The sequence below is a fragment of the Xiphophorus couchianus genome, chromosome 3, assembly GCF_001444195.1.
Source record: "Xiphophorus couchianus chromosome 3, X_couchianus-1.0, whole genome shotgun sequence".
NCBI lineage: Eukaryota > Metazoa > Chordata > Actinopteri > Cyprinodontiformes > Poeciliidae > Xiphophorus > Xiphophorus couchianus.
The window spans coordinates 1,306,946-1,331,354 of NC_040230.1; the positions used below are offsets into that span (position 1 = coordinate 1,306,946).

At 41.3% G+C, this 24,409-nt stretch overlaps 3 protein-coding genes across 3 annotated transcripts in view; all 3 read left to right on the top strand.

The window, feature by feature from the left end:
• The window catches only part of LOC114142205 (uncharacterized), a 36,739-nt gene extending 31,200 nt beyond the window's left edge, over positions 1–5,539 (top strand). The window contains exons 11-14 of the mRNA XM_028013351.1: positions 2,457–2,497; positions 2,739–3,015; positions 5,283–5,335; positions 5,444–5,539. Of these exons, the coding sequence (XP_027869152.1) occupies positions 2,457–2,497; positions 2,739–3,015; positions 5,283–5,335; positions 5,444–5,539 (467 nt within the window). The remainder of the gene's footprint in view (positions 1–2,456; positions 2,498–2,738; positions 3,016–5,282; positions 5,336–5,443) is intronic.
• An 8,200-nt stretch (positions 5,540–13,739) lies between these two features.
• On the top strand, positions 13,740–16,003 carry LOC114141757 (uncharacterized). The gene is made up of 4 exons (XM_028012558.1): positions 13,740–13,823; positions 14,413–14,698; positions 15,223–15,266; positions 15,491–16,003. The coding sequence occupies exons 1-4, from the start codon at positions 13,770–13,772 to the stop codon at positions 15,785–15,787; spliced, it is 681 nt and encodes a 226-aa protein (XP_027868359.1). The 5' UTR covers positions 13,740–13,769; the 3' UTR covers positions 15,788–16,003.
• Positions 16,004–20,841: 4,838 nt separating this feature from the next.
• On the top strand, positions 20,842–22,870 carry LOC114141759 (pyrin domain-containing protein 1-like). The gene is made up of 2 exons (XM_028012561.1): positions 20,842–21,115; positions 21,195–22,870. Exons 1-2 carry the CDS (start codon positions 21,104–21,106, stop codon positions 21,492–21,494), a joined length of 312 nt encoding a protein of 103 aa, XP_027868362.1. The 5' UTR covers positions 20,842–21,103; the 3' UTR covers positions 21,495–22,870.
• The last annotated feature ends 1,539 nt before the right edge of the window (positions 22,871–24,409 follow it).

The window sequence follows — 24,409 nt, forward strand, 5'->3', positions numbered from 1 at the left end:
TTTCAGGGCTAAATTTAATGCTACCTGCAGCCGCTGGAGGTATGAAGATGGCTTCTCCCCTGCATCTTGGAAAGTGTCCATGAATTTTGCAAAAAGTTCTTCTCCATCTTGTACTGTGCCATATGCCGAATCCAATATGTTCAGATACACTGTAGGTGGAGTATCTGAACTTAAATGTTTCAGCAAATCAGCGGCTGGGGGAAGTAAACTCTCCACGATCCTCCTCGATCTCTGAAGCTCAGAAACTGATGGGTCTTTTAATAGCAGATCCACTCCTGAATGCCAGGTCTCGTAGTCTGCTTCATGTGCTGGTCTAGGCAGCCGTCCAGAAAACACTCAGAGCCTTTGTAGATGGTAAGCACTTTCCTCAGCTTTCATAATGTGTTCCACCACGTAGCGCTGGACTTCAAGTGGTTGGATATCACCATCATGAAGAGAAGGTTTCTGTCGTGAAGTAGGTTGCTGCTCACTTCTCAGTCTGGGAACTTTAGGATCAGCGGTAGTTGACAACGTTGGCTCTTTCTTCATTGTTGGATCTGCAGATGCTGCCGTAACCTCAGACTTCTCATCAGGATCCTCCATCTTAGCAGCTGAGTGAAGTTCAGCAACTGATTGTCCAATCTGAGTCATCGTGGATTTTAACACCTCTGCAAAGTCCATGCCAGAATGCTTTGCAAGTTTCTGTAACTCAAGTATATAAGAATTAGTTTTATTCCGTGCAACATGTTCTGCATATACAACAGCTAATTCAGAAATAAAAAATGTATCTGACTTCTCAGCTGATTTGAATGCATATGGTAGAATTGAACGCAATTCAGCTACTACTGTACCACTGCTAAATTCAACCACAAGCTGGCCCTCAAACTCAGAATCCGCTTCAGAAATGATTTCAATCTTTGTTATCTTACCATATTGTTTCAAAAAGTCAAATACTTCCTCTTTATCATCTTCACCTGAAATGCCTTCAACCAAAACAGAGTTGGGAATTTTTACATCAAGGTTTTGAAATTCATCCATATTGATGATGACAGGAGGAAAAAATAAATTTGTGTTTAACAAAATGCCAACAACCTCCTGGCTAGCTCGCCAAGTAATGTAACCCACATCGCGTTCAAGGATTAACAAGATTTTAAATAATCAGAATTAAAATTTATCCAAACAGTTCTTAAAGTCTAGCTAGGTTCGGCTACTGGAGGAGATGGCAATTTGTAAAGCACAGAGACAGTAAGATGGTGCAAATTGGTGAGTTGTATTTAGTATTTACAATATATATACACATTAGTCCATAGTTTAAAGGAAAAAACAAGTTAAAGTTCCTTATACCAAGGACGTCCACCAGTCTTTGTTGATGATGAAAAAACCCAAAATAATCCACTTCCTTCAATGGGGACTTGAGCTGATCCTCCAATTAGTTCGGAAGAATGTTCCCAGATAAGTCTTGTGTTTCTGGATCCTGCTTATTTTAGCTCGCCAGTCTGGTCAGTGAAACCAGACAATCCTTGCTATTGTCAAGATCCCTCCAGCCACTCCTTGCGCGAGGGATCTGCAACGCACCTGGCCTGTACAAACAGACCTAATTAATCAGTACATGTACAGAAGTTTCATAAGTAAATATAACTTATGCAACCAATATTGTTACGCAACAAATCAATATACAATCACAACAGGCTGGAAGACTAGTGCTAGCATACTAGCTCCCTACCAAACACTCACCAGTTCACTCTTGACTAACCGTGATTCTTGCAACGTTTGGTTGAGTAATCACCCGGCTGCAAGTTAACAGAAATACACGATTGAAAAATAGACAATAGAGATCTGAAAACCTCTTCGGGAACAGACCAGAAGCCTACCTGCACATCAGAGTCCCGCAGCGTTTCCTGTCTAAGCTGCGATTTGCAGCCATATAAACTGTGCTGTCAATTTAGGACGCTGATGTGCAGCTGTCACATGACGTCAGAGCCACGCGAGAACACTATTGTTCTCGCCTGGTTGGTGTTAAATAAATTAAGGGGAAGAGGAAAAAATTTTTAATTAAACCTTTAAAAAATAAATCTAACAAAATGGAAAATAAAATAAATAAACTAAATCTAATATAGAAAATGATCCTGGTTACACTTGGTTTAAAACTAACTCAGTGTTTCAGCTGTTTTGCAGTTTTCTGGATGTTTGTTCCAGATTTGTGGTGCATAGAAGCTGAAAGCTGCTTCCCTCTTTGGAAGGAACTGAAACACCCAACAAATGTTTCTGCACCAATTATTAGGTTTTACTTTTCTATTGTATCCAATATTTATTAAATGCAAAGCTGCTCAATATCTTAAATTTCTATAATTCATCTATTCATTCATCATTTGTTGCTTCATGAAATGTTTTGTTCCACTGTATATTCTGAATCTTTTTTATTTGTTGGAGTTTGATCAAATTCTGTTTTGTTCGTTTTTATATATTTTTTTCCTCAGGTGAATTGTTGGTGGATGGAGGAGATTTATTTCTGAAGCCAGTAAGTGTGATTTTATTCAACAAAGATTTAGTTCAGTGAATTCAGCTTAAATGTAACTTCTAACCATTTATAATTATAAATCATAAATTTAACAACAGTAATCATTTTAAAACATTTTTTACATGTTTAAAAGAAATACCGGTGTGGCTAAAGTTAAAGGTCTGCTGTTGGCAAACTGCTGCAATATTAATTAGGTCCAAACTTAAATAAGCTAAAAATCTGATTTTAATTCTTGTTTCAGAAAACAACCACAGCACATGTTCACCAGGATCTTTTTGAGATTCTTCAGAAGTTGAACTGGAGGAAGTTAGTGAAATTTCAGTCACTTCTTCAGTTCACATGCTTTGATTGGGGCCTAAAGCAAATTCCAGATTTCCAGCTGGACCAGGAGGACAACACATGGACTCTGGTGGTTCTGGTGGTGAAGGAGTTTGGTCAGCGGGCAGTTGAGATAGCCAGACAGGTTTTAACAGACATGACTGATCTGGACCAGAACCCGCTGGAGGTCACATCCAAAGGTAGGAGCTGTGAAATATTTCCATTGTCTTTTTAATATCCACAGTTGGCTTGAAACTGAAACGGCTCCATGAGAGAAACCGATACATCTCCTCCTCATCTACCTCAGCTCTTTTTAGAGAAAGGATTTACTTCTGTTCAGAATAACAGAAATGAACTCGAAGCAAAAGCTTTTAATTTCATACAAACCTTGAAAACTATTTTCTTTCTGATCCCATCTAAAGAAAACCTTGATCAGATTTATACTGATCGCTCTGGCGAACAGGAATATCAGGCTGTCCAATAAATAGCTTTTCTCTTCACCTGCTGAAATATTCATGGCATAAAGCAAAACCTGCTTGAATGGTTGTAGTTCTGTGTAGTCTTGGAATATAAATATTAGTTATGTAATGATTTGAGCCGACTAACTTCTGTCACCTGTAGACAGATATTCCTCCAGGATAACTAGAATACATTCTGTTCCTCCTATTTTTTCATCTATTCCATCCTCTATCTATACTGTAGAGCAGGCATGTCCAAAGTCCGGCCCGGGGGCCAATCACGGCCCGCGGCCAGATTTCATACGGCCCGCAGCTTCGGTTTTATAATGTATTATTTATGGCCCGCCTGCACCGTGAAGCAGAATAAATAAATCATAAAACTTGAAACTGTAATTCCTCCTTTCACCAAATGGTGGCAGCACCACTTTAATACTATCAGTCTGCCTCCGTGCAGCGAACCGCTCTCCACTCATTTCTGCCACGGCCACTGCAAAGAAAACAAGTTTACAGTGAGGGCCGCCGCTTTCAAGAGAGATGGGAATTATAACACTTCTTCACTGAAAATCAAGCCAATTGTGCTCGTCTAATTTGTGATGAGACGGTTGCCTTGTTTAAAGATTTCAACGTAAAGAGACACTACCAGACTAAACATGCTAACACATACAACAAGCTAACAGGAAGTGACCGTGCTGAAAAAGTGAAGCAGCTCCAAGCTGCACTGGCATCACAACAGCGATTTCTTTGGGCCTGAGTCAAAAGAAAATACCACCAAAGCAAGCTACGATGTTAATGTTAATAGCTAAACATGGCAAACCTTTTACTGAAGATACATTTATCAAAACTGTGTTATGAAAATGGTGGAGAACATTTTGCCCTGAGAAGAAGCAAGAATTTGAGAAAAATGTTTGCCTGGCAGTAACAGTGTGGCACTGAGAGTTGAGGACATGAAACTGAGTGTTTTGAACGGTAACGTCTGTCACTATCAGCAGTGAAGAGCCAAAAGAACATTTATGCACCTGGATTTATGGCACTTAATTTTATTAAACTCTTAGTAAGATTTGGTTATGAACCTGTAGATGTGACACACTATTACTTTCTGAAAGATATAGTAAATGACGAGCAAAATTCACTTGTTTTAAGATTTAGTAATAACAGACAACTTTGCATTACTTTAACTCCTGTTTAAAATGTTCTTGAGGCAAAGATATTTTTAAACTCATGTAAATTTAAGGTATTTCATACAGTTTGTTCAATGTTATCTGACTCTCCAGATATGAAAGAAAGGCAGAATTTGGGTTTTTAGAGTTGTTCTCATTTGCCTGAGTGGCTTATATTTGTTGTTTTTTGTCATTTGAAAAATAAAGATAATTGTGACAATGAAAATTGTTTTATAACGGTGTGTGAAACTTTTGTAGTTAAAAAATGTCCGAACAAACTATTGGCCCCCGGGCATCTTCACTTGATCAAATCTGGCACTCTTTGCAAAAAGTTTGGACACCCCTGCTGTAGAGGATCTATTCGGAACCCACTGGGATCTCGTTAACATGCTGTATTAGATAAAACTGATTTATCATTGTATGATTGTAAATCATTGCATTCACTGCTGTTTGACCCTGGTTCTTCCCCTGACCTTTTCCATGACCTCTTCTGGTTTGAATACTGCAAAGTGTCAGAAGAAGAACGAGCGGACTCTAAATAAAACAAATTCACAAAGTTTTCATAACGTGACAAAAAGAAATCATCTAAAACTTTTTATATCCAATTTATTTCAGTATCTCAGTCTTTATGGAGCATCTTTGTTACAGCCAGAAAATAACAAAAAATCTTGTTGACCTTCAATAAATGGTTCTGTGGCTATGAAGGTGTAAGAATTGATTTATTTGTTTAAAATTTGCTTTGCTGTATTTTGTGCATTCATGAAGTCTTGAGAATAAAGTTGGCAGATGTTCAGATTTATTACAAAGAATGATTTCTAAGCTTTAAATAAAATATTGTGTTTCTCAAAAAAGGGATTCCAATGGAAATTCGACTTAAACAAGCAGAACCAGTTAATTCCCAAAAGGTAGATTTTATGTTTGATTTTCTCATTTCATTATTTTATTATGAAATGATAAATATTATTTTATTAACATCTTGGCTGGTTTGTAAAACTGATTGTTCTCCTCATCAGGACTCCAGCAGCAGGACTAAAGTTGAACCTACTCTTTCTCTCTCTACTGCCCCCTCTGAGAGAGGAGATGCTGCCAGCTCTCCGTCTAACGGGTGAATTGAGTTTCCTAAATCTGCTGGGATTTATCCAGAACTGGATAAACTCTGTTTAAAGCTGGTGTCCAGAACGACTCGCCTGGTTCCTGACGGCCTACATCCAGGTGTCCCACCCTTCTTCCCCCTGTGAATTATCCAGACTGAGCAGCCTGCAGCCAACTAGTTTCACAGAGCTCACCTGTTAACACCTGTTAACGCTCCTTCTCTTTATTACAACTTGCTCTTGTTACTGAACCAGGTTGGTTTTAGTGACTCAGTGAGTCCCAAGGATGATGTTTCACATTTAGTTTTGGGCTAAAAGCAAATGATAAAACATTTTCCATCTTTTCCTCTCCAGAATCAAACATCAGAGCTGTTTCACAACCATCAAAGAACTTTGAGGCGACTCATTAACTGAATGTCCACAACATCTTTTAGATTTTATGCTTCATATTTTATTAGTAAGACAGTTTTGCCAGGCTCAGTACAGCAGAAATAATCAAATCATCTAGTCTATCTTTCCCTACTGCTGACACTGAGAACTAAAGAGGGAACCTTTGAGAGAGACGGACAGAGTTTGGCGTTTTGGACCCCAGAACTGGCCTGATGATGATGAAGGTGCTGCAGCAGGAGGAGGAAGTTGATCGATGAAGGCAGGATCTCTGTAGGTCTGATGAGCTTCTGTCTCTGCATGGACGGTGAGGTCACACAGGACCTGGTGCTGGCTGGAAGGAAGGCACCAGTTCTTCTTCTTTGTCTTCATCTTTGTCTTTGGGGTCTGAACCCAGCCGATGAGAGAAGTGTGATGTGAAGCCACAGATTGTGGGCCTGACCGGTTGGTCCCCATGAGCAGGACAGTCTTCGGCTCTGTGGCCCCGGCTCTTCTTCAGCTGCAGAGTTCTTTGTCCATCTTGTTCTTGGCTCGAAGCTGCCTGGAGGATCCAACCAAAGGTTCCTCTTTAACTCACCTTTTATAGGGTTTATTCACCTTTTGGTGCGTTTGCATTGGCTAGCACTGATGCTGTGCTTGTTTCATTGGCTGTCTGCTCAGACAGATGATCTCATATCCATCACTGTCTTAGAGACATTATGTCCTGATGTCTGTGCTGATGTCTCAGGGTTGCTCTACGGTCCTCCTACATTCGTTGCCTGCACAACCTTTTCTCTGAAACGTTTACGTTGTTCAACAACCTGTTTCTAAATAAGGCGTTGATCATCTCTGCTCTCCTGTTAGTTCCCCTTTTTCCCCTAACCTTTCACCTTTCACCTTTCACCTACCATCTACCTCCAACATATCAGTGATGTTTAATTGCAGTTAAACATTTTACACCATCTCAAGTTCAATGTCAAAATCACATTTATATCACATTTATTTTCTTTAGCTTCTCTGATTTAGCATTCATTTTTAATTTTATAACCATAACTTATTAATTATTCTTATTATAATCTTAATGTGAGTTATTACAGATGTTTTGTGAAAAGAAACCAAGAATAATCCATGATTCTAATTATTTGATACCAAAGTTAATATAAGTATTTTACTTTGAATCTTATCAAATTACTCAAAATGTTTAGATTTTATTCTTTAAAACTTTCATTCTTTAAAATAAGGAATAGTTTCAGCTATTTTTTATAAATCTGCAGGCTGGAAACTTCCTCTTTTCCAGGAAACCTGCTCTTCCTGTTTAATGAATCTCTCTGACTGACTATGATTTCTGATGATTAGATAGAAAAAGTAGAATTAAAGCAAAGTTTGCAGGAGACAAAAACAACACACACAACCAGATTGATTTTATTGACATTTAAGTCTACTGATGGGCCTTGATGTCACTTGAGTGATTAATTTTAAAGATAACTTTATTTATTATTACTGTTAAACTAAAATCTCCAGCATGGGGAAGTGGGATGAGCTCGGGTTTCCTTGACAATGGGTAGCTACAATTAGCTGGCATGCTTTGCTACTGTTATGTCTCCATGTATGACTGCATGATGGTGCAGCTGTCTGCAAGAATTGAGATGACGCCGGCGCCGCACCCATGAGGAAGACGAGCAAACCTCAGACAAACGTGGAACTCACTGCACTACCTGAGACATTTTGAGTCATTTCTGCCCAACAAGTCCAACATGAGGCCTGCAAGGTTATTAACAGAAAACATCAGAGAAATCAGCGGTAAAGCCCAAGTCTCCCAGCCAGAAGAATGAGGGGCACAAAGTGTCATTGGATGAACGTGTGAACCATGAAACCCTTGAATTCACTGATTCCTGCTGCATTAAGTTGAAGAAAACAAAAACCTTTTTTGTGCAATGCTGAATATTTATATATATTTTTTTATGTTTTTTACCCCTCCAGGGTCTTTTGTGGCTCTAGTGTCCCTTATATGACAGGAAACGGGGAAGACATGCGGCAAATACCGTCGGGTCCGGGAGTCCAACCCGCGACGGCTGCGTCGAGGACTCAAGGCCTCCAAATACGGGTCGCACTAACCGCTACGCCACCACGGCACGCCCAATATTTATATTTTTAAAATATTTATTGCACTCTTCCTAAAAAAACAGAGTTAATACACAGACCATAATAGACTAAAAAATATTTTGCAAGTTTTTTGATACTCTTATTTATTAAGAGTAAATATTTCTGACTGGAGAGCCGAGGCACAGGATTTAAAACAAAAGTTGACAGATATGATATTGTTTAAGGAATTTAGATCTTTATAAGATGAATTTTGTCTGGTTACCTGGTGGGACTTGTGTTGTCCAACCACTTGTAGATAACTATTATGGCAACCAGAAAACATAAATGATAATGTAGCTGAGTAAACTGAGGGTCTTCGATTTGCTTCAGAAGCATTTATAGAAAAGGTTTGAGTTCCTACATTTGTGCTGCTATATTTTCCTTTTTAACTTTCTTAGTGTGTGGAATATTTCTTTCCAACACTTGATGCTGATACATGAATGGTGTTTGAAAATGACCTTTAATTAACACATGGATTCCAAAAAATCAACTTTTAGAAAAGGCAATAAGAAAATAAGGATAAAGCTGAACGATCAAATAGAGTCGCTCTGGATTTTTCTATTTTGTTTTGTTCTATCTACCTGAATAATCAGATGCACCTGTTGGTCAAAATGCTCCTCAGATATGTTTATGTAACTAAAACCAGGTTAAGGTTACAGTTTGTTTAAAAAAAGAAGTTCAACACTCTTTAACTTAGAATTAATTTAAAAAGTCAGAAATCATAAACTAATGTTACATTTTATAAGAGTAGCTGCTGTTTTGCCAAGGTATGCAGTCTGAAGGCCTGCTGGCATGCACAGGCCCCATAAGGCCTGATAAGGCCCCATAAGGCCTGATAAGGCCCAATAAGGCTCCATAAGGCCCCATAAGGCTTCATAAAACCTCATAAGGCCCCATAAGGCCTCATAAGGCCTCATAAAACCTCATAAGGCCCCATAAGGCCTCATAAGGCTCCATAAGCTTCCATAAGGCCCCATAAGGCCTCATAAGGCTCCATAAGCTTCCATAAGGCCCCATAAGGCCTCATAAAACCTCATAAGGCCCTATAAGGCCTCATAAGGCCCCATAAGGCTCCATAAGGCTCCATAAAACCTCATAAGGCCCAATAAGGCCTCATAAGGCCCCATAAAGCCCAATAAGGCCGATCCAAACAGGAGGTGGCTTTTATCCACTTACAAGCTCCAGTCCTGGAGGCCCGCAGTCCTGCAACGTTTAGATGAGCCTCTGCTGAACCACCTGAACAGAATAATTAGGTCATTAAGGTTCTGGAGAACCGATCCACACCAGGAGGAGATGATGAAGCCGTTTCATTCCAGTGTTTTGTACCTGTGGCTCATCTAAAACCTGCAGGACTGCGACTGGAGGCCTGGAGTTTGAGACCCCTGATTTAGGTCATTCCTGCCATCATGTCAGCTTGGTGAACCGTCCGTTCGTCAATCAAACAACAGATTTCTGCTAAAACATCCCAACTGCTTTAATGCTGAACAGAAAAACTACAATCAGATAAAAAGTACAAACTTTGTAGTTGTGACTGAAGCACAGCCAGCTGCACATCATCGAACAAAGATGGGTGGGAATATTTTACACCTTGTGGATGAAATTGTACTAGTGCTTTGCATATTTAAATAAAATAAAGAAGTAGAGCTAACCTCCAACCAGAACCGGAGCCGGATCAAGGTCAGCTGCTTCTCTGGCTGCAAATATAGAAAACAATATTTGTTTACTGCAATTAAAGAAATATTTTAGAAATGAGAAGCTGTAATGTTGATGCAGGTACTGGGACGCCACTGCAGGGATTTGGGTTTCTGTAGATTTCTGTTGTCTACCCTTGATTAGTTACACCTGTTTCCTGTTTCCCCTGATTGTCTCCCTGTGTATTTAAACCCACCTGTTCCTTGTTCTGTCCGTCCTCATCTCTGCCGTCAGTCTATTGTGCTACCAGTTGTGAGCTCTTGGCTTTCTGCTCACTCTGTGCTGCCTGTTGTTTATCATTAAATTCATCATCAATCACTCTTCAACCATAACTCTGCTTTTTTATTATTAATTTTAGTGTTTTATCTTCTGTGCTCTCAATTTGATTGCAATATAAAATACATTTTACTTCACGTCACAATTTTATTCAGTAAAACATTTTTTATTCAGAAATCCTGGATCCTTCTGGCGTAGAACCCAGGACCTTCTTGCTGCAAGGCAGCAGTGCTACCAAATGCACCACTATTTTGAAATTCAGAAAACTAAATCACCAGACTGATTGTTTGATTATTATTTCCTGTTTTGTTTTCAACAGCACCTTTTGCAATTAGAATCTGAATCTTGGTTTATTTCTCCCCCAGCCTCCCTTTCTGATTGGTTCATCTGTTCTTCGTAATGACTGAGAAAAACTTCAGACCATTTTGATTGAGTTGGGTGTCATGAAGTGAGGTGGTGAAGCAGACGCGATGGAACCAGGTATAGCAGGAAAAATGATATTTTAATAGTGAAAATAGTCCAACATAATCCAGAAAATCAAGCAGCACGACTGAGTGGAAACCAGGGCTCAACTGGACAACACGAAGGACCCGACACACACACACACACACACACACACACACACACACACACACACACACACACACACACACACACACACACACACACACACACACACACACACACACACAGGTCACACTAAATACACAGGAGGTGATCAGGGAACGAGAAACACCTGGGAACAATCAAAGGGAGGACAGGACAACACGGAGACTCAGGGACACAGAAAACTTTAAATAAATACACAGAAAACAGAACATGACATTACCGCCATAAAACAAGAAGAAGAAGAAGAAGAACATGACATTGGGATTTACACTTTAACTCAAGATGACTCACAGAACTGGCAGATTTTATATTTAAGATTCTTTGTATTCAGCAACATCCATTGTGCCGCTAACATCTGGAAGAAGTTTGATCCAAATAATGATCACGTCATAACGCGGTAGTTTTCACAGCCTTTCCTTCACCCGGACAGGCAGCAGCAGGAAACCCTTCAGCTCCAGCCTGGATGCACCTGAAGACTTTTTGGTTCACAGAAACAGAAACAGTGACGCAGCTTCAGTTTCCAGGCTCTCCTCCATCTGAACGGCTTCAGCCGCAGCAGATGGTTCACCTGAGAAAGCAGCAGCTGCTGAAGGTAAATGCTGCGGAGTTTCCGCCTCCTGTTTCTGTTCTCCTCACATCATCCTGATCTTTTTGCTTCAAACTGTTTTTCTCCGCTGATGTTTTTCTGACGCCGCAGTTCTGCTGAACTGACCCGCTCAGTTCTTCATTCCTCCTGTTTAACAGATTTCAACCATCATCAATCGGCTGCAAATCAAAATAATTTCTGAAACCCAGAGCTAATAATCACCAAATACTTCCTGTTTTCACCTGATCTGAGATCACATTAGATCCATTAGACTTCGGCCGGTCAAAAATACCAAACATACAAAGTTTTGAAGCTTTGATATATTCTTTTCTGAAACGGAAAATGAATTTTATTTAGTGCATTTTGTTGTTTCAATTTGTTCGAAACATTTTTACTTAACTTAAGCATCATTAGGGCTTGTGTTCGTTTAATTTAATAAATATCTTTAAAAATCGAGGTGACCAGTAGAAGTGCTGGATAAATGCGGAAACGGAGACAGGGTTGAGTAATTTAAGTTCCTTTATGCAGAGCTTGTGAAATATGGAGCTGACATGCAGGATTAGTTCATTTTCTCATGAAATGTTTGTAAAACATTAGAGCTGGAGCCTGCTTTGGTTCTGCAGGTGTGCTGCTTGTGGTGATGTTGTGTTTAAGGATTCTTTTTATTGGGGGATTTCATGTTTCCTGTAGTCATGTAATCTGTTTGTGTTGTAAAATGTCAGTAAACGACTGAATTTACTGACATCTTCATCATCTTTTGTAGAAAAACGAAGCAATAATGGAAAGTTGTGTGTGAAATGAGTGGATGCCTTAAGAAATCAGAACAAGAGAAACTCAAACGGTTGAAATGAATACCTTATTGCTCACTGATCACAAATCATAGTTTGGTTTTGATTTGTTCAGTGAAATATTTAGTAAAATAGAACAAATAAAAAGTCCAGTTTGCAGCAGCTGGTTGTTCTCCAGCTGATTCAGTTTTTCACTCTGAAGTTACCAAAACATTTTATAAAACTTCAGCAGGATAAAGATCTGATGGGAAAACATTTATAAACAGATTTTATTTTGCACGTCAGTCATTTCTGAGAGTTTTCAGGTTTTGGGTCGTTGTTCTGTTGGATCCATAAACGATGTCTGAGATCTGCAGCAGGTTTCGTCCCAGGATGCCTGGCGCTTTCTGCTGCAGCACATCCTCCAGGTTTCACTGAGGGAACTATTTACTGAAGAGTCTCGTTTTCCAGCTCCTGTTTCCTGTTTCAGGTCCAGGAATATTCTCCAAGAATTCAACCAGTAATGAAGGTTTAACATCTAAAGATAAAGGATTCTCTTTTTTTTTTCTTTTAATTCATTCCAGCTAAATTTTACCTGAGTAAATACAAAATGCAGCTTTCAAATAACAAAATAAATCCATGAGAGCCAGTCAGGCCTGTGATGTGATAAAGTTTTCTAAATGATTATATGAATGCCATTGTTCCAGAGATATTGTTAAAACAGAAATGATGTTTCCAGAAAGGCTGAGGTTTTTCAGCTTCCTGCTCTCAGAAAGAAGCTGCTTGTTTTTCCAGGCAGAAACGATGGTGACTAAAGAGCTGCTCGAAGAAACGCTGGATCAGCTGAGTCCAGCAGGTTTCTGGGACTTCAAGTTGTTCATGGTAGCAGAAAAGTTTGTACCTCCAACGTCCCAGAGGGAGCTGGAGGCGGCAAACACGGCGGAGGTGGTGGAGCTGATGATGAGGATGTGCAGAGGAAGGTGTGTGGAGGAGACCAGGAAGATCTTACTGAAGCTGAGGCGTCAGGACCTGCTGCACAGACTGGCAGGGGTCAGAGGTCAGGAAGGTTTTCTACATTTTGTTTGTGATTCTGAATTATTTCAATAAAAGGCTTAAAATATATATTTTGTGTTTCTATTTTAGAGAATCCATCTTTAACCCAGAGAGTAAGTGACGTCACTTCAGCCACATCCCAGTTATGAAAGATAGAAATATGAAAGATAGAAATATTCTCACACAGAACAAAACAGAAAAAAAAAAAAAAGCAGATTTTAACCAAATCATTTCATTTAGATTACATAATAAACAGAACAGCTGATAGTGGCCAGAAGTTCATTTTTACAAAGCAAAACAAGAAATATGCATATAATAAAACAATGTATAGTAAAACATGTAAGCAGCTGTTTTTAAAGCACTATACTAATAACAAGGTTATTATTTCCTAGTGTTTTATGAGCATCTCTGACTCGCCCAGGTGGGAGCGATAGCGTCGGGTTTGGACCTGCTGATGGAAACGCTGTCGGCTCTGAGCGACGGCGGCCTGAGGGAATTCTGGGAGCGGTACCTGCTGCTAGAACCTTCTGCGCCAGCGCCGCTGAGGATTGACCCGGAGATCGCAGCGATCTCATTGGTTCAGAGTCACGGCAAACAGGCTGTGGACGTCACCAGGAGGATTTTAGTGGATATCGACCAGAACCATCTGGTCCAAAGTCTGCTGGACTGCAGGTCCAAAAGTAAGAGAATGAAAGTGAGAAGAGTTAAATCATTTCATGTTGGTCTCTGTGAAGCTGCTCCTCCTGATGTTGCTGTGATGTTCTCCCAATCAGAACCACACGATGATCGTCTGTCGGCGCTGATCCACAAAGTGAGTCAAATCCTGTCTGGGCCTTGAATGAGGCGTGTTTAGATTCTCTACCTAATGGGTCATTTAAAGAAAAGGTGTCCGACCGGCGTCTGTGACTAAAAACAAGCCAGGATCACCATACCGCCTCTACCGTGTTATTTCAGCCAATCGTTCGGCTTTAGTCCAGAAATCTGGTCCTTCATTCATGTGCAGCACTATTTGGTGCTGCCATCTTGTTTCTGGAGGCTTTCTCTTTCAGTCCTTCCAATCAGCCAGACTAGTTCAGTGATCTGACCTTTAACCTTTAAGCTGCTAACTTAAGATTTACTTTAGATCTTTCATTGACAGCAGATAATTAATGAATTAGATTTTTCTGGTACAGTTTTCCCTGAATTACTGCTGAATAAATAAAAATAGCCAAAGTTAATTGGTTGTATGAACGCTGAGCTTCTCTAACATTTGAGCTAAAAATCCATTTCAATGATTATCGTTAAATGTTTACAACGTCAGATTGTTACAGTTTATAGAAATGTTATTTAGACTGTGCTTCTTAAAGGCATTTATTATGTAATAAAAATAAGTAACTGTATTTTTTCTTATTATTTTCCAGGCAGCAACGATGGCAGCTGTGAAAGAGCTTCTGTTGGAAACTCTGATGGATCTGAATCATTCAGATCTGGGAAGTTTCAAGATCTTCCTGAACTTTGAGTCTTTTCAGAACAAATTTCCACAAATCTCATGGAGCGATCTGAGAAAGTCAAACTGTAAAAATGTGGTGGATCTGCTGATGAGCACATATGGCCAGCAGTGTTTGGAGGTGACCAGGCAGGTTCTGACGGACATGAACAGAACCGATCTGTTGGAGAAGCTGCCAGAGAAAAGCTGTGGATCTGAAGGTAACGGCGTTTCATCCCCACCGACTCCGGCAGGAAGCTGCGGTTTTCTTACAGCCTTTTCCTCATTTTACACAAAACATCTGATGAGGAAACATATAAATCTGGTTTATGAGTTAAATAAAGAAGAAAAATCAACCTTTTTTTCTCCGTCTGAAGTTAAATCAGAGAAAACGTCTCTAGTTTCAGGTCAGTTAGAATCACCTATTTGCTGCCATGGCAACGTGACAAAGAATATGTCAGATTTATTTATTAATCAAAAGTCAACATCATTTTATGTCTAGGTTTCAGGTTACATTAACTCTGGTATAAATGAGCTCTAAGCCTCAACATTTAAACATCCTGTCTGCTGGTTGGTTGGATTTATTCTGGTTCTGGTTGTGCTGTGCAGAACTCCACCCAGATTCCTCCACCAGCTCATAGGAGTAGCTCCAACTGCTTCCTTTGTTTTAGTCAGAAACTTTATTTTTCTCCAGTTGGTCATCAATAGTCACTATATTAATTATCATCAAATGTTTTTCCCTCAGAGAAACTCTCTGTGGAGGAGCTTTGGCCCGGACTGATCGACAAAGTGAGTCATCTGTGAACGACGACTTTCACTAAATGCATTTTGGTTTAAAATGGGTTCAATGTGAAACACGCTACATTACGCATTGTGTTGGTTTGACTCACTGCTCCAATTAGGGGAGCTCAACGTGTCAGAGATGTTCAGGATCTTCAAATGAAGATCTGGAGTCAAAAAATATCAAAATGTTTGAGCAAAAAAATGAGCAGAATATTTTGTTTTGCTACCAGGTTGAAGCCATGGAGTCGGTGATCAAGCTGCTGCTGGAGACTTTGGGTGATCTAAGTGAAGAGGAGCAGATGTTCTTCATCACGGTGTTCGGTCAGAGTCAGCGTGACGTAGCAGACAGACTGCTGGCCGTCAGACAGCTGCCGCCCGCTGTGCTCGTGATGGTGCAGATGTTCGGCCTGCGGTCTGTGGAGACGACCAGGGAGGTTTTAAAACGGATGAGGAGGACAGATCTGCTGCAGGACATTTCAGCATCCAGAAGAAGACAAGCAAGTAAGGCAGTAAAGATTAAACCTTAGAAATGTTGGTTAGTCTCCTGCTTTGGTCTGAAGCTCTGCCTGGTTTCCCCCTCAGAGAAACTCTCAGCGGACCAGAGAAGCTCTGCTGCTCTACAGAAAGTGAGGAATGTCTGTTTTCCTGCTCAGCCTTCGTTACAGAAGCAACGATTTTCTGTTATTACTTTAAAGATATTAATGAGATTCTGTTGATTTAAAGACAGTAGGGACTTCATATGAACTGCTGCGTGTGTCATTATATCTTAAAATATTATAATTAGCATATTTGTGTTGCAGGTGGCTCTGATTGCAGCTTTCAAACAGCTGCTCACAGAAATCCTGAGCGATTTGAAGAAAAAGGAGCTGGAGGACTTCAAAAAGTCGCTGCGCTCAACCCTCAGCCTCTCTGGAAAAAACCTTGTGTATCCTTCGATGAGGCTGAGATTTGGACCTCTTGTCCCAAACGTAGTGAATGAGATGGTGGAGGAGTTGGGCCTGCAGTCTGTGGAGGTTTCCATGGAGATTTTAATGGACATAAACAGGAGCGATCTGGCAGAGCGGCTCCTGGAGACCAGCTCAGGTCTTAAAGGTAATTCAGACAAATCTGGATGTAGCAGCATGTAGCCTGAACGGCCTCAGGATGGGAGAACATCTGTCCTGATGTTTAATATGGAAACACTCAGACAGAGACGAGTTCACCTCAGGGACAAACACCCAAACACAACATGCAGTCCAGTTCAATGAGGAATGGTCAGAGAGAAACGAACCAACTCATCAGAACCAAACACAGCAGTTCATCTGGACCTCATTGGCAAAGACGGTCCTTTGAAGAGAACAAGGTTAACACTTTGGACAGGGAGAGTGAGAGCCGTCTTTGTGAAACATGAACTGGAGCAGAGGAAGTGGTTTCATCTTTCTAACACTCATCACCCAGCTGGCAGCTTCACAGAAACTCCAGCTGCAGACGTTGGTCCTCAGCGCATGCTGACGTTGTTGGGGACGTTTTAGGATCGTCAGAGTCAACAACGCTTACAGGGAACTGAACAGTGGGTAGAAAATGGCCTCCTTAGAGACTTGTATTGCCCTGCCAATGTGATAGTTTCTGATTACAAATTAAAAGCCTGATACTTCCAGCTTCTGACCTGAAGAAATCTCTGGGCTGAGAGGAGAAACATCAAGATAATGAGAGTCCAGTTTCCTCCAACTAAAACTCCCAACAACTCCTGGAAGATCTTGAGCTGAATCTCCACCTTCACCAGACTTTCACCTTGTTTGGGTTCATCTGGTTTGTCCGACACGTTTCTCCTCTCAGTTGTTAGTTTATTTGTGCTCTTCTAATTTCATTGGTCTCTCTAAGGTTACCTCTGAGCTGAACTGCTGTTTGATGCAAAGACACTTTAAGGCCACAGAAGAAGACCTGCAGGTCTTTCCTCACCTGTAAGGTGACATCCCACATCTGCACGTCCGTCTCCCTCCGTCCCTCCTTCAGTACATAAGTTACCCATCTTTCATAGGACGTCCACATGGTGGGACAGAACCCAGCTGAGCCCATTAAAGTGACAGGAACCAAGGCTTGACCAGCAGGCTGGAGAGCTTTTCCCTGCACCAATATTTTTAATAAAGTCTCAGCCTCAGTCTGCTGCCTCCAACGTTTTATTGATGGAAATGTTTTATGGTTTTCTTGTTATTCTTCATTTGAAATTAATTTAAGATCTTACAGAAGATTATGTTTTATGTTTCTTCAGGAAAGGTGTCCATTGATGAATATCAGAGAGTGGTCATGCTAAACACAGTAAGTGAAGCATTCTGTATATCTTGACTTTTTGCTAAGAGAACAAAGTGAAGCAGGAGTTATGATTGCCTGAGGCAGAGTTAAACTTCGCCTGTGGAAATGAGCAGGTCGGCTTGTATGCAGCAGAATAAATTCAAACCAGGAAACGGAGCTGAGCAGCATCATAACGGCAAAACAGGAACACAGCTCACTCACAAACCTGAGCTAAAGTTTCACTGGATTTGTGACATTTGTGGCAGAAATGGATGAGAAAAGCAGGACCAGCACATTTCACACTTCTCTATGTTTCTGCAATCAGAGAAACACAAGAACAGAAACAGGATTAGAAGCAAAAGTTTCCCAGTTTACAGAAAAAATGATGCAAATAAAACTTCCTGTCAAGATCCTGAGAAATAATCCAACAAGGTGTTTAAATGTTTCAGGTGCCAGCAAAGACGGCTCTGAAAAGCGTTCTTCTGAAGGTGATGATGGAGTTGGGCCACAGCGATGTCTGGAGGTTCAAACGCTTGCTGCAGTTCACATGTTTCCAGAAAAGCCTCCCAGAACTCCCAGTCGGTGCGCTGTGGCCCATGAACCGGACCGGCAGAGCGGCGGATCCGGGACAGGACGGACCGGCAGGCCTGGTGGATCAGATGGTACGGAGACTAGGAGGGGAGTCTGTGGGCGTGGCCCAGGAGGTTCTGATGGACATGAACAGAACTGATGTGGTTCAGAAGCTGGCAAGGATCAGATCCGGATCAGCAGGTTGGACTTTACAGGGAAGAATTATCAGTATGTTTAAAAAGTTACAGATTTTCATGTGTTCCTCTTTTCCTTTTCCCTCAGAGTTTCAGTCTCTGTTGTTCCAGAAAGTAAGTGCAGCTTTATAGTCTCAGGTTTATGCATTTAAAAACGAGTCTAAACGTCACAAACATTCAGAGGGTTAAACTAACAGTTGGTCCAAACTACAGCTCAATAAAGCTGTTTCAGCTGAACCATGTAGACCATAAACCAAACCCAGTGATGTTATGAGCAGGACTGTCTCTCCAGAAATTAATAAATCTTCACAGATTGGACTCTCAGACAGCTGAACCCTTTAAACCAGAGACCGGACTTGTTCTTCAGCTTGGTTGGTTCTGCAGGGCAGGAAGCCACCTGACAGACTTTGGGAATCAGATGGAAACTCCAAGATTTGAGGAAGGTTCAGGTCTCAGATCATCATGTTTGAGCAGACAGTCTGTGCTTGGTTCTGTGTTTGGTTCTGTTAATTAAAGCCAAACATCTTAACTTTAGTCTCAATAACCGAGAGGACATTGCTACAGTAATCTTTACAGGTAGAGAAGGCCTGAATGTTCCCTCTTTTACCTAACTGTCATAAATTTTAAGTTACCTGACGAAGGTCACTAACACTTTCACAATATTCTCATTTGTTCAGATGTAACTGAATATTGCAACAAATGATCTGTTTCACCCTCAGGAAGCAAGTCTGACGGCAATTATGGAGAAACTTCTAGAAACATTTGAAGATTTGGGTGAAACAAAGTTTGAACATTTTCAGAGAGTCGTACAGAAGAGTTTGTCCAGGAAAGCCGGGAGAGGAACCCCAACCGTCGCCATGGAGACGGGAAGGAAGCTGAAGATGGCAGAGCTGATGTTGGAGCAGTTTGATGAGCAGACGTTAGACATGGCGGCGCTGGCTTTAAAGAAGATTCATCGCTCTGATTTGGTGCAGAAGATCTCAGGACAAATCCCAGCAGGTCCATCAGGTGAGAGCAGAACCTGAAGAATCCAGTTTTCTGACAGCGATGGATCACCAACCTCTCTTCAGCAGGGCATGTTTAAGTCTTTCTCTTTTGTTCAGTTACGGTGAAGTAAAACCAGGATGCTTTCATTTTTCCTGTACGATTTTAACAAACTGCAGATTCTGTAAAACATCTGACCCTGAATGACAATGAGACTAAATAATCTCCTTGTTTCTCCAGCAGAACCTTCCCGGGTCGCCGAGGGTTGTGAAGGAGTAAAGGTAGTTTCTCAGTCTTTGATTTGTGATATTTATATTTTATTTATTAGCTTATCTGTGAGAAAAGTGAGTGAGTGGCATCTGATCTGTGTCCAGCAGCTGGACTCCAGCTGCTGGACTGAACTGGTACCGGAGGAGAACCGGACAGAAACTCCAACCTACAGGTGGATCAGCATCAGGACTGCTGCTCAGGAAACACCAGAATTCAAATAAACGTTTTCCCAACGTTATTTCAGCCTCCAGAGTGAAGCTGGACACTTTGAGTGCAGCGTCTCCGGTCTGCGCTGGTTCTGTTCAGAACGGGTCGTCTTTAGGTACCGGTTCTGCTCCTGGGACGAACACATGGACAGGATGGAGAGCAGAGGATACCGGCCTGCTGGTCCTATACTGGACATCGGTCTGATTACTGGGAGGATGGCGGAGGTGTTCCTGCCTCACTGGATCTGTGTCGGTAGGAGAACTTGATGGTACCAAACCTTTTAACATCATTGACCCAAAACTTTTCCTCCTCTTTGTGTTTCCTTCAGATGACGTCCCTGAACCTTTGGAGCAGTTTGCCGTCCTCCACATGGACGACTGTGGAGACGCTGTGGAGAAAGTCTCTGAGGTCTCACCGTCACACGTCAAACTAACTGAACCCGTTTTCTCTCCGAGGGCGGTTCTGATGAGAGCCGGCTTTCCTGTGAAAGTCTACTGCAACATGTTGCTCTATCGGACCAACACGGCTTTCCTCACGCTGCATGTTTACCTCATCCCACGCGACCCGGCCTTACAGGAGGTAAATATGGGTCAAACAGAACCGGCTTCACGGGTCAGAAACATCAGAACTTCATCTTGGTTTTATTTATAGGCAATGGACCGAAATGAAACTTCTTATGGATACAGAGTGATCCAAAAGCCCGACCCGGAGAAGTCCCTGAAAATGAACGATTACTTCTTCCTCACATCGGATCTGGAGGCTGCAGAAGTTTCTCCTAAAGTATGAAACGGGTTTAACGAAACGGGTTTCACATCCAGGTTATTGCAGGTTCCCAGCAGATTGGCTCCATTTCTCACATTAACTTCACTGCATGCAGTGAAGTTGGCTGATGATAGGAAATGAGGCGCCGCTGAGCCGGTTCTCCTGTCTGCTTTCAGACGGGAATTAAACTCCGATATCCAAGAGGAAAACCAAATTTCTTTGAGGTTTATGTTGAAAATGCAGACAGAAACTTCAGTCTGACACTCAGACCCGACGGAGAGGACCAGCCGGTTTGGGAATGTTCTGTTCGGAAAGGTCCGGTTCACATTCATTTTATGTTAATTCAAAGGATTCAGAACAAAAGGCTCTTTAGAGAAACTAAACTGAAACATTCCTGTTTCAGGTGAATATCAAAGCCGCAGCCAAGCAGAAAGTAAGACAAACTGATGTGTTGCTCAGAAATATTCATACCTCTTACCAACCACAGAGTTGAATAACGTTCAGACGGTTTGTAATATTTTTGTCCAAATAAAATCTGAAAGATTTTTCTCCTCAGAGACTCAGAGTGTGGATGAACATCTGGCTGCAATGATGCAAAGAGTGAGTAAAAGATTTTTCTAACATTACAGACATTCAGCACTTTGAGCAAGAAGCTGTTAAAGATCTTGTAAATCATTAGGCAGCGACCATCACGTCAGACAAGGAGATGCTTTTAAACCTGATGAAAGACCTGAAGCAAGAGGAGCTGAAAGGCTTCAAGTGGTTCCTGAAGATCAGGGATGTGAGCTCAGGCTTCCCACAGATCCCAGTGGGTCCCCTGGACGAGGCCGATGCCTCAGACCTGGTGGACCTGATGATGAAGACCTACAGCCACAGCGCTCTGCAGGTCACCAAGGACATTTTAAAGAAAATTAACAGGAATGATCTGGTGGCGATGTTTCCAGGCACCAGCTGCAAGAGGAAATATAAGAACTACTGAATTTAACTTAAATAACTGATTTCCATATGCTGACCCCAGATTAGTTCAATATAACGAGAAATGTTAAAGTATAAAGGGTTCAGTAAGCATCACTTATTTAACAGAATAACCAGAATTGATCATTTCCAGGTAGCGCCCTCTACAGCAGAGGTCTCAAACTGCAGTCCTCAGACTCCTGCAGCCTCCAGGTGTGTTCTTTGTCCTTCACACTTGAATTAAATTGTGAAACTGCCTCACTAGCATGCAGTAATTAGCTTCTAGAGAGCTAATACTGGAGCCAGGTGGGCTGAAGCAGAGACAGGACTGACGTTTGAGACGCTGCTCTGTAGCTTTGAGATCCTGGAGGATTTGGATCCTTCCCTTCTGTTGTCTGGCTCCACAAATGAGCTGATTCCTTTTAAAACATCCGTCAGGTGGAGGAAATTACTTTGTGGGTGTTTTAGTCATTTTCACCTTAAATACCAGGCATTTTTAGTATTTATATTACAATAAGAAAATCCCATGTGAAACAGACTTTCATGATGTCCATCGCTGAACCTGCTGGGCATTCTGGTTCTGTTCTGGTAAAACATTTACCAGGTTCTTCTTCTGGACAAAGGCTGGTGAGCAACTCCAGATCTTCTGCAAAGAATGATTAGTGTTCTGACCAAAGAGCTAAAGAGGCTCATCTCATCTCCTTAATGTTCAGACTTGGTTCTGACTCGGTTCAGAATCAGTTCTGGTTGTTGTGATTCTGTGGATCCTCTGACTGACAAACAGAAAAATCTTTTCCAACCAAAGTGTTCAGAACTTCTGTTAACACCTGGAAACTGGGACGAGGAGAACCTGTTGAGTTGATTTTTATTAACAGATATCTTTTTGTAAACTGAGCTGGAAATCTCAGTACTGAAGGTTCTGGAGGACAGCTGTGAGGTTCTACTGCAACATGGGTCCAACTGAAAAGTTGCTCTAATGTTCTGACAACCATCATTCATGTACATATTGTTCCTGCGGCTTTTTACCTGGCAAGATTACACATGCATGAAATAAATCATTAAAATCTAGAAATCTTTGACTTGACCTGTATGAAGATGAAACAAGAACATTTCTTCTTTCTGCTTTTCGTTAAAATTTTCCACTTTTCTGTTCTCTGTTTTTGGAGAATCGCTTTATTGGCGTTCTTCTTCTGAACTCGTTTTAGTTCATTCCTCGTGACTCGCACCGTTCTGCAGATATTTCTATCTGAAGGTCTCTGCACCTTTTTCACCCTAAGAATCGTCAGACCTGCTGGGATTTAATCTGCTTTTCCTTCATGGAGAATTAAAATCCCCAGATTAACAAGACGATGTGGTGACATCTACTGACCAAAGCTGAATAAAATTACTGTTGAAATCTAACTGAGGTTTTTCCATCTTTCTTCATTTCTGCTTCTATATTGTAAGAAACTAAATATGGTTTGTTTTCATTTTAGTTTAAACTATAAAATCCTGAAATCATGAAAAAATATTGGGTTTGATGTTCCGTTGAGTTAAATAACATGGAGTCAGATTCAGAGGAATTATGAAGGTTTTTGATTTTGTTTCCTGAAAATAATTTTGCATTGATGCTGCACATTTTCACGCAGTGTTGTGTTTGCTCCTGTGGAGTCGATGAGCAGTAACTGAACTCACCTGCAGGGAGACACACAGTCTGTTCTGCTTGGCGGGCAGCAGGCGGGGATCAGCTCGACTGGAAGCTGTTCCCATGACGACAAGAGGAGAGGATGTTACTGGCAGTTAGGGGTCAGAGGTCAGACGTGCCCTTTAAGCCAGACTGAGGTGAGTTCAGTGATCAGCTGCTGCCAGATTGAGCCGCAGGCCGACCAGAGGTCCTGCACTCTGACCCCACGGACGGGTTTGTCACCAGGCCGACAGCCAAGTGGTCTTACTCTTTTCTACCAGCTGATGGTTTTAATATATGGGACCAGTTTGATAACTGTAGTGGTTCTGGAGGGGAGACCTGACCTGCCGTACCGAGTTCCTCTCAAAAGGCTTCACAGATGTTGAGATTTATTCTTTTGATAAAGTTGAACGAATCCTGAGTATTATTCTCTGCCTTGTACTGTATAAAGGCCTGTAGACAGTTTTAATGGGATTTTAATAAAGATTTAGATTACATGTTATGTAATTTATTTGTAACAAAAACTTCATTTAAGGAAATAAAATGAAGTTTTCTTCCATCAGATTCATCAGTTTTCATATGAAGTTTGAAAACTTGGTGTTTTTTATTGAAGCTTTCATGTTTTTATAGCTTCTTGTCCGGAAATATCATCTGCAGATGTTTTCAATAAAGCTTAAAAAAAAAATTGTTGCATTGGTTCCCGCCTCCCAGCATGAACTGTAACTTCCTCTGACTCCTCCCTGGTTTTGGTTTGGTTTCTGTTCCAGCAGCTTCCAGAGAAATGCCTCGCAGCGTTAAGCAGCTTCTAGCTGAAACCCTGGAGGACCTGAAGGAGGAAAGCTTTCAGAAGTTTGTCTTCCAGCTGCTGGACCGCAGCGAGGAGCCGCGGGTCAGACGCTGCAGGGTGGAGGGGAAGAGCCGCCTGGACGTCGTAGATGTTCTGGTCTCCACCTTCACGGAGGTCAAGGCTGTGGATGTCACCAAGGAGATCCTGAGGAGCATCGGCTGCAACCAGCAGGCGGAGGAACTCAGTGAGTTAAACTGGAGCTGAGGAGACAAGAGTTTGTCTCTGCGCCCGACAAGCTTTTAGATTTAAAATGAAAACGAGTTAAAATTCAGAGGAAACAAGAAAACAAACTACAGACCTGAGATTAATTAAATAAATGCAGATTTGTTTGTATTTAACTTGTTTAATTCAATTAAATTTGTACTTATTTGTTTCCTACAGAAAACAAAATGCAACTTATTTCACGCGAACGAAACTGTATTTTACGTCC

Excerpts from the sequence above, each read along its gene's own strand:
- LOC114141757 (XM_028012558.1), top strand. The coding sequence starts at position 13,770 with ATGTTCTCCCAATCAGAACCACACGATGATCGTCTGTCGGCGCTGATC. Across the intron at positions 13,824-14,412 it reads TGTCGGCGCTGATCCACAAA|GCAGCAACGATGGCAGCTGT; the intron begins GTGAGTCAAATC and ends ATTATTTTCCAG. Across the intron at positions 14,699-15,222 it reads GAAAAGCTGTGGATCTGAAG|AGAAACTCTCTGTGGAGGAG; the intron begins GTAACGGCGTTT and ends TTTTTCCCTCAG.